At 39.1% G+C, this 10,770-nt stretch overlaps 1 protein-coding gene across 4 annotated transcripts in view; it reads right to left on the reverse strand.

The window, feature by feature from the left end:
- Aff3 (AF4/FMR2 family member 3) overlaps window positions 1-10,770 on the reverse strand; it is a 535,781-nt gene that overhangs the window by 158,992 nt on the left and 366,019 nt on the right. For all 4 annotated transcript variants that reach the window (XM_023717412.1, XM_023717409.1, XM_023717411.1 and 1 more), the window contains one exon: window positions 7,729-7,780. In XM_023717412.1, the coding sequence (XP_023573180.1) occupies window positions 7,729-7,780 (52 nt within the window). The remainder of the gene's footprint in view (window positions 1-7,728; window positions 7,781-10,770) is intronic.

Genomic DNA, 10,770 nt, shown 5'->3' on the forward strand with positions numbered 1-10,770 from the left:
ATATTCCATGCTCCTGGATAGGAAGAACCAACATTGTGAAGATGGCCATACTCCCAAAATTGCTGTACAGATTTAATGCAATCCCTATCAGACTACCAGCAACATACCTCACAGAGGTAGAAAAATCATTCCTAAAATTTATCTGGAACCAGAAAAGACTCAGAATAGCAAAGTCAATCCTGGCAATAAAGACAAGGCAGGAGGCATTATAATTCCTGACTTGAAATTATACTACAAGGCTACTGTGATAAAATCAGCATGGTACTGGCCACGAAATAGACCTGAGAATCAATGGAATAGACTAGAAGCTGTTGAAGCCCCTACAAACACACTTAGCCACCTTATCTTTGACAAAGGGGCCAAACATACTCACTGGAATAAAGATAGCCTCTTTAACAAATGGTGCTGGAAAAACTGGCTCTCTATATGCCAAAAACTAAAACTTGACCCAAGTCTATCACCATGCACTAAGCTAAAGGCAAAATGGATTAAAGATCTAAACATTAAAGTAGAGACACTAAATTTCCTGGAAGAGAAAGTAGGAGGAACTCTTGAAGACATAGGGGTAGGCAAAGAGTTCATGAACAAAAATCAAATCGCACAGGTAACACTTGAAAGAATTAACAACTGGGACCTGCTCTTACTGAGAAGTGTTTTCATGTCAAAAGAAATTACCAACAAAGTGAAAAGACAACCCACAAATGTGGAAAAAATCATGACAAATAAGTACTCAGACAAAGGTCTGCACTCTAGAATTTATAAAGAGCTAAAAAGCACTAGGGCCCCAAAATTTAAAGACCCAGTCCAGAAATGGGCATCTGAGATGCACACACACTTCTCAGAGGATGAAATTAAAGAAGCAAATAAATATGTGAATAAATGATCCACATCACTAGACATCTGTGAAATGCAAATTAAAACAACACTGAGATATTATCTCACCCCACAAAGAATGGGTATCATAAAGAAATCAACCAACAACAAATGTTGGACAGGCTGTGGAGAAAAAGGAATCTTTCTCCACTGCTGGTGGGAATGTAGACTGGTGCAACCATTATGGAAATCAGTGTGGAGACTCCTTCGAAAAGTTGGATTGGAAATCCCATTTAAACCAGCTATTTCTCTACAGGGAATTTTCCTGGAGGATCTGAAAACATCATACTATAGTGAAATATATGTGCCTATGTTTACAGCAGCACAATTTGTGATAGCCAAATCTTGGAAACAATGGAGATGCCCATCATCTGAGGAATGGATGAAAAAGATGTGGTATTTTTATACAATGGAGTATTACCCAGCTATAAGGAATGATAAATTTGAAGCCTTTATATTGAAGTGAATGTCACTTGAAGATATACTCATAAGTGAAATTAACCAGACACACATGTATAAGTATCGTATAATTTCCCTAGTATAAGAACTCAATAGAAGAAATACAAACAGAAAGGTATAATACAAGTAAAAGGAAAGCAAGAACTCGAGCACTAATTAAGAGAAGGAAAGGAGAAGAACTAGGAAACATGACAGTGACAAGCCATACAGTTATATGTAGAAGATGGGTAACGCAATGATCCTGAGAATTTTCAGAAGATTTTTGAATCTAGCAGTTAATTGGAAAGATTCTCATCCTGACTAACTATATATACTGATATCTGTGAACTAAGGAACTGCACTGAAGATGGCAGTTTGTAATAGTAGGTTCATGCTTGGAGTGCCTGTCATTCTGAATACGGGCTGCTTGTCATGACATGCCTGTTGCTGTTCTGCTGTCTCTCGGGTAAAAGACTGTTCAAAAAGAAGGGGGCAGTGAATGAAGGCAGAAGACTGGAAAAGGAATGTTGTGGGACTGTCCTGCTTCAAGGTTGTATATGGTGAGATTTCTGGATTTATGTGTAAACATAAGAATTATATAATACTTTATGCCTATTTTAAAAATATATTCTAATTTTTAATGTTTTTTCATCATATTATGTAGGGACTTAAAGTTTAACATATCAATACTTGATGAAAAATACATGTTGTATGTTATGCTTAAGATGTTTGATATTCAGACAGATAGTGAGGTTAAGCTTAACAGCCTAGGTTGTATGTTAATAGCAATAAACTTGTCTTCTGTAGGGTTAACAACCTAAGTTTGCAGACCAAAATTAGAGAAAAAGGAGGGCTGCAAGGAAAGCCAACATTTTGGCCCTAGCCTTCCAACATCAATTAAAACTCAGGACATATGAGAACTTGTACTGTAATGTCATGTAACTTGGTAGTGTCCCAAATTTTCTGATCAAGGAGATTATGGGGCCAAAGAGGAACATGATCGATGAAGTAGAGTGTGCCTAAGGAGAGTCACATGGAGAGAAAACATTCTCTCAGGCTTTCACCAAGAGCACATTGGCCAAGCAATGGCCATGACTCATCCACATGGCTGACACTGACAAAGGATCTATAATCTGAGGTACAGGATCTCAGGATAAATCCTGAGCAGATTTCAGTGACTTTATCAGATCCAAAAGCTACAAGTCTTGTTGCACAGGTCTTGCTTTATCTTGGTCTTAACAATCCAGCAGAAAAGTATAAAAACGAAGTATAAGAAGTAAAGCCATGCTGTTATGCTGAGCTGTAGGGGACTCAGGTCATCAATTTCTGACATTGCCAGTGATGCAGAAGCCCCAGTACTATTATGGACTACTAGACTCTTTTAGAATATTCTGCTGAGTTAACACACCTAAAATATTCAAATAACGGAACTGAACAAGAAAGGGGATACTGATGAATATCCATTTTGTATCTGTGTATTCAAAATGGTTAGGATAGACATATAGTTACATTCTCTTAATGAATAGAGGGATTTGTTCTAATAGTGTTTGCAAACAGGATATCACATCCGCATCTTACACAGCAAATAACCACTAGGAAGAATGTATGCAATGTGTTAATTATTAAAACTGTGCTACAAAAAAAAGTTTTTATCATAAAATCCATTTATTTAATAGGAAGACAGTCATTTGGATTTTCTATATTATGGCATTTATGATATATCTACTTTCCCCAAGAAAACTGACCTAAGTTACCAAATTAATTACTGCATGGCAGAGATGGGTATTCCATTGCTATTCAAATATTGTAGGTGTGTCAATTCAGCAGTATAATCCAATATCTGATAAAAGGGAACAAAAAGGGGGGATATAAATGAAGGACCATTTTGTAGTAAAAATATATGTATATATACCTGTATATACAAATTAGGAGAAATATATAGCTACTTTCTCTTAGTTCAAAGAGAAGAAAAGATTTGTACTAACAGTATTTAGACAAGATATCATGTCTGCATCTTGTACTCTGAATAACTGCTATGAAGACAACAATATGTAATGTATTATGTTATTGTAACTGTCCTACTCACCTGTTTTGGAACTGTCTTTTTTTTTTTTTTTTTTTTTTTTGTTTTGCGGTACCAGCGATTGAACTTGGGACCTTGTGCTTGCCAGGCAAACCTTTATTCTACTGAGCTATTTCTCTGCTCCTTCATTGCTATTTCTTTTTTTTGTTTTGTTTTGTTTTGGCGGAACCAGGGATTTAACTCAGGCCCTTGTGCTTGCCAGGAAAGTGCTTATTCTACTGAGCTATTGCGCCAGCTCTACTATTTCTTTATCAATAAAATTAATTTAAAAAATTACTGCATGGTTCATAATCTATTTATTATTGTGTCTTTAGTTTTCCTGTGTTACAGGGTGTTTTCTCTTTGTATTTATTCTGCTTTAAGGTTTGATGCACTTCTTGGATATGCAAGTGAATGCTTTCACTCAGTCTGGAAATTCTGCAGCTCTCATTTCTTCAAATATTTTTTTTTCTGGTCTATCTTCTTTCTCTCTCGTTCTTTTGGTATTCCAAGCATTTATATCAGACTCACAATATTATTGTTTAATGACAGAATTCTCTGTTCAGCATTTTAAAATCTCTATCTCACCTTTCTTCACAGTGAATAGTTTTCATTGGTCTCAGTACAGATCTTTTGACATTCACTTAACATTAGTCAGTGAACTTTTCATTTTGAATGTTGCACCTTTCAGTTCCAATATTTGTATTTGGTTCTTAACAGCTTACATTTTCCTGGTGAGACTCACCCCTTCTTAGTTAAAAAATTATATTTTTATTGACATTCTTGGATGTTATCCTAGTTTAAAATATTCTTGTTTGAAAATTCTAATTATTAGGACATTCCGTGCCTAATGAATTTTTTCCTGGCTATTGACCACATTTTTCTATTTCTTCATCTCTTTTGATTTTGATGACATACTAAACATTGTGGATGATGTGTTAGAGATTCTAGACAATGTTGATTTTTAAAAAAAGTGTTGACAATTTTGTTGTATTAGGCAATTAAGTCTTTAGATAATTAACTTTCACTCTTGGATGTTTGCTGTTATACTCTGTTAGGGAGAGGATTTATTTTGGATTTGCTATTAGTTTTAGGGTGACTTTTTTCCTTTGAAGGTAGAGACATTCTGGAGCTAGAAAACTTGTTCACCTAACACCATTAACGTGGCTAAGATTCAAATTCCAGAATCTATAGGCAGTGGCTATAAGCTGTAGGTATCAACTGAAATCTTTGATCAGCTCTGTCAGCATCCTAGCTATTGTTTTCCACTGAGCTCTTTGGTACCTTCTCACACACACAGGACTAGGGGTTATTCAAATTGATGGGAATTTATGTATGGAATTAGGTGCTTTCCTATCTATTGCTCTCTCTTGTGTGACGATGATAATGAAGGATGAAATTGTTCCCGTCATCTTCCTGAATACTCACAGGTTCACTTAATCCTGGGCGACCCTCAGGTGTTATCCACACTGTGCGCTGCAATGAGTGTCTAAAACCACTTGCAATGAATGCCTAGGGAGGCTAGGGAGGAAAGATGCTTTCATAGGAAATGAGTTTTTTATGGCTAAAGACTCCTTACTTTGCACTATAATTTTATCCCATCTAACAGATTTACATGACTGTCAGAGTCACAGACTGATACAGACAGAAGGATTGGCAGGCACCACTGAGATAGAGTCCCACCCACGGACTGAGCACATATCCAAGGGTTCAAGAAGCATCTATTCTACAGTCTTGGTTTCGGACCCCAGTTCCTTTACTATGATTTGCCCTTTTAGTGGCCAGGGAGCGCAGAGTGTGTCCTCTGTTTTATGCAGGATCTCTCTCCTTGTTCTGTCTTCTGGATTTTGCACATTCCTGCTAGTTTACCTGGTTCCTGAGTCTTTCTGATTGCTCTGATCCTTAATTTTATGGGATAAATTACCCACTTTCTCTTTCACATGCTTGAATCCTAACCTCCAAAACCTCCGAACGTGACCTTAATCATAGAAGAGGTCATCACAGAAGTAAGCAAGTGGGTAATCTATAGGCTGGGCCCTAATCCAATATAGCAGAGGCTCCTATAAAATGGGACACAGAGACACATGCGTATGGAGGAAGATGGCATGAAGACACACAGGGAGGAGACAACCATGTACCGGCCAAGGAGAGGCCTGGAACACATCCCTCTTTCCCTTGTAGGCTTCAGAAGGTATCAATCCTGCTGACACCTTGATAGGGAACTTGCAGCCTCCAGAACTGAGAAATGCATTTTAGTTGGGTAAGACACCTGGCTTATGGTACTGTGTCATACCTGCCCACGCAAACTAGTACACTTGTGGCCTAATGAGTAATACCTGATCTCAGTATTTTTGCTTGATTCTGACTTATGGTTTGGCTTTGTCCAGTTCACAGATCCCTAAGCAGGGGAAATTGGCAAAGAAAAAAAAAAAAGATTTATATCCTAATTTATTGCTTAAGTTTAACAACCCTCCTGATCCTCAGATTCCTTCTGTGTAATACAAATTCTGCCTCTGCCCAATAAGCTCAGAAGAGGCACAGCACTTCAGTGTCATGCTGCCATTTTGAAAGCATACTGCATCTCACTGTGTTCATCACATGCCACTTCTGCTTCCAATTACAGTACAACCACAGCAAAGGGACTTCGAGGGATGCCAAGTTCAGAATCCTCCACTTTTAGGAGAGATCCTCTTCACTTCAGACTTTATTTCTGTTTTTCTTTTTCTAGCTCAAGAGGCAGGTGAGTGGGGAACTATTTTTGCTAAGAAAAGAAGGGATGGGAGGCAATGTTTCAGGCTTCTCCAGTTTCTATAACTTCAGAGCATTTAAAAATAATTCCTCAGACAACTTATTGTTTTTAGACATCTTAGAAGAAATAAGGTACTGAGTCATAGAAAACAATGCTTTTAGGGAAGGGACTCTTTACAAATATAGAAGGGAAGGAGAATGTTAATGGTACATCAAAACAAACTGAATCACAAAATTAGTGTCTGCTGAAAGAGATTTTAAAATATGGGAAATTAAACTATGCTAGTGGTTCCCTAATGGCTTTGTCTCCAAAATAATTTTGCTGTTTATAGAATTTTAAAAAATTGTTGTATCTACAATAATTAACATACCTACTAAACACATTTCTAAATTATAAAACATTCTCTAATAGCTTACATTCTAGCTGCATAAATCCTTACCAAGTCTAAATGTTACTCAAAATCACTAATTTTTCCAGGGATTCTACTCTTTTCAGTTCTCTAGAATGCCTCCAGATGGCATTAAAACCCTTTTTGCGTTACTTTTTTTCAGCACACTCACACAAAAATACTATTTTAACCACTGAAGATCAGTCACATTCATTGCATCATCAGAAACCACACACTGGAACTATTTAGAACTTGTAGGGTAGCATCTTAAGAAAGATAAACACATAATCTCACATATTACAAAATATATCAGCTATGTGGTAAAGCCAAAGCAGCTTCCTACTAAGAACCAGGTCTCAAGCCCAGTAAGACACACGCTACTGCACCACATACGGTGATTTCCAGCACCCAGCACACTATACGATTGGTAACACAAGCACTAAACCCCAAATATGTACAATTCACAAAGGCTGTCCTACAACAATAAAAAAAAAAATTCACTCTTTAAAGTAATAAATACAAAGATTTTTTTCAGGAATAAACCTGTTACTGATTCTTGTGGAACCAGAACAAAATAATTTGGTAGCTTGTTAACCATTTTCTTGAAATCTTGGTATATTATTTTGGCATCAATTTAATCACTGAAATGCTTTAGGAAGCCTTGAATGCTAAGGAGGGACATTAAAGCGGCATGGAACACATGCTTTGTGAGGGTGTTTTCTTAGCCTAAAACTGCTTGTTAAAGACACAACCTCTTGAGATTCTAGCAATATGGATACAGAACTGTATTTCTCTCCCCATAACTCAGAAGTGAGATGGCAGATGGCAGACTTTTAAAATGACTTGGATGCATCACAGGTGTGTGGAACATAATGTCCCCAGCATGTGTGAAAAGTTGTACCGTCTTACAAAGGTGCTGAAGGTGCCTGATTCGGCAGGGCTCACCTCCCTTCTCCTCACTCCACACCCTCACATCTCATTCTATTTCCATTTCATACAGAGAAACATTTGCATTTTCAAGATTCCTCTTACTATGCATAAGCAGAAGACCTCAAAACGCATCTGTACCCAAAAGCACTTTAACAGACATTATCATGAGAAAAGAGAACCTCGCTTCTTTCCTTTATGATCACTACTATTACAAGCCGCTCGCACTGCTTCATTTTACAAGCATATTAAAGAACAGTCATTTCTGATAGAAGCACGAAAGAGACTTACGATGTATTCGACGTGGCATTGTCTGGACTCTCTGGCTCGGCATCACCTTTCTCTTAAAAAAGGGAGCAGAAAAAAAGTACCAACATGTGAGTCTTTCCGTCTTTAAGAATTAAGAGAGATTAAATATATTTCTATGTTCCTATTAAAAATCTTTCAAAATGTGCAGCAGGAGGCTATTAAAACATCTTTTATTGCCTGAGAAGCGGATTTGCAAAATAATCTCATCTTTGCAATGCAATTGCCCAGGCACAATGCTATGAGTAGGTACTGAGGAGCTATTTGCAAACACCAGGGACTTGGAGTGGAGACCATGCCCGAAGATGAATATCTTACAGATGGAATCAGTTTCTTTCCATTTCATTTTACAGAAAATTTAAGGAAATAAACCCATTACCATTCTATAGCCAAGACACTCTGAACTTTGATCCTCTCTGCTAACAAGCCAAATAGGGTCAGGCTGAATCAGGATTTGGATGAAAGCATTTTACAGAGCACTGAAATTGGAGCTGAGGTTCCCAAGAATTCTATCCCACAGAGTGCCCTGGCAGCAAGTCTGGGGGCTTCCGAGTTAAAGCACAGATCCTTCCTGACCCTCTGAGAGGCTAGTTACAGAGATGTTTGTGTGAAATGTGGTCATCAGGGATTTAATGGGTTTTTGGTTGTGGAGCCAGGAAACATCTTACTTTGTATAGTTTTAACAGCAAATTCCTTTTGCAACAGGCATAGCATAATACCTAATCCTGGAAGAAATGGTGATTGGAAGCAGGCATCTTTTTGGAAGGAGGATCTTTGGATCTGCCTGAGGCTCGGATGGAAGGAGCCTGAGGGTACTGGTCAGCTGCAGCTGCAGTTAGCTGCACAGTGCAACAGCGGAACAAACCACACACAGATTGAGAGTTGCAAGAAGTGGGCAGTGTGGCAGCTGCTAGCTTTGCAGTGCTTTTTAAGTCAGACCTGGACATCTCCTAGGAGAGTGATGACAAGCTTTTTAGAGTTTGTGTGCCCTAGGTTGGCCACCATATTACCTACGAGCTCTAAGGCCACTCACTGCTGAGACCCTCAGGCCTAGCACGGTGCTCAACTCCATTTGTCAGCTATGGACAGTAACTAGCAGTTGCTTTGTCTGGGAATGAGACTGCCTTAAATTACTTTATTTAAAAAAATGTTTTTTGGTACCAGGGATTGAATTCAGGACCTCAAGCTTGCCAGGCAGGCACTTGTGACGCTGAGCTATCTCCCCAGCACCCCTTAAGTTACATAATGAACACATCCTGAAGCTACTGTTTAGACTGAGCTCCAGAGCAAATTTCATAGTTTCTTCTGCTTCTCACAGGAAATTAAACAGCTGACAGAGGAGGAACACATAACCACAAGAAGCTCCTGCCTGTGTCTCAGACACAACTGTGCTGCATGCCCATGGTGCTGGTACATACAAGAAAGACAGCCACTTGGCTCACGTCATTTAGGGGAAAACAAAAAGCCCCACAGTCTATGCTGCTGACAAACACTGGGCATGTGGGGGTCCCTGTCCATGTGAGGCCAGGCTGGTAGAAGAGCAAGGCAATGAAGCCACTTGCTCTGGAGCTCAGACTTGTATTTGGTCTTCTGGGTGGGGCTGTGGTATGCTCGCTTGGGAGACATGTGAGGTCTAGTCAGCTGGCTTCCGTGCTGGGCAAGAGCCTAAGCCAGCACCTCCCAGCATTATTTTTCCACAGAGCACCATCATTCCTGCCATAATCTCCAAATAGTGATAATACCTGCATAACATTGACAAAACTAAATGGAGATTTCATTTTTCTCAAATAGATTGAGTCCCTCCCACCCTTTTAATTGGGAGAAATTGGGTCCTTTCCTCAAGGCACAGTGAGCAGTAGTTACATCACACACCATTATAAACAATATAAAGTAGAGAGCTCAGCAGTAGCAGGTAATAGTAAATATTTCCAAATAACTGATGTCAGAAAATGGGGAATCAATGATGCAAATGAAGGCTTTCTTGGGATGTTTGAATAAGTACACTTTATCTGGACCAATAATGCTGCCCAATAACCTGAGAGGCCACAGGCTCAAATGCACGTGGGAGCTGGGGGCTGCAGGAATCCAGGGCAGGCGTCAGCTTGAGCACAAGGCTGCAGCTGATGATCTCTGCTCTTAGTAGCACTTATGCTGTGGCAGCAGGGAAAACAGAATAGGTCCTGGAAAATAAGGAGGATGCCAAGGGGCCAAGAGGGATAGCTGAATAGCCCAAAAGGGAGTGTTCCTAGCAATCTCAGTGCTGATAATGAATTTGCTTTTCCGGGTAGAAGTGAACTTATGGTTAGGACAGGGATTACTCCTATCTTTGACCTGCAGGAAGCGTGAGATGCAACATTCTCTCCTACACCCAAATCTTGACATTTTAGGTGATATAATTTCTGAAGTTAATTTGAAACCATAAGGGTATAAATCATTGAGAATTATAGACTGCCAGGGCACCAGCAGAAATGTTGAGGGTGAGCTAGAAAATTCTCAGTATGGGATTTATTTATTTACTGAGTTGGTCTCCAGAGATGCTTTCCTGCAGCACCCCCAGAAGACTCTTGGTTCATGTTGTTCTTACTTTCATTGCTGCTTTCATGATGGATCTTCCTATGTGGATCCCTCTGGGAGAGAACCTGTGCTGGTCACTGATAAGCAGGACATAAAAGACTTGGGAGGGTACTGTGAGGTCATTTGCAGGTGGAAATATAGTTACAGAGGGGTAAGGAAGAAAAGTGAGTTACAAAAAGAACTACGTTGATGCGGGCAAATTATATACAGAGGATGCCTTTGTGTCTGGTGCATGCATTGTCAACTGGACGTATGTTCTTTGATGATTTTTCACTAACACAGAACTGCATCTGAAAGTAGACAGTGTGTGTGAGGGGGTGGTATAGCTCAGTGGCACAGTGCTTGCCTTGGATTCATCCCTAGCACTTCAAAAAAAAAAAAAAAAAAAAAAAAAAAATATATGGAGAGAGAGAGAGAGAGTGAGTGGAATTTGACATTTAAAAACATGATCGT

The sequence above is a fragment of the Octodon degus genome, unplaced genomic scaffold (assembly GCF_000260255.1).
Source record: "Octodon degus isolate 3935 unplaced genomic scaffold, OctDeg1.0 scaffold00052, whole genome shotgun sequence".
NCBI lineage: Eukaryota > Metazoa > Chordata > Mammalia > Rodentia > Octodontidae > Octodon > Octodon degus.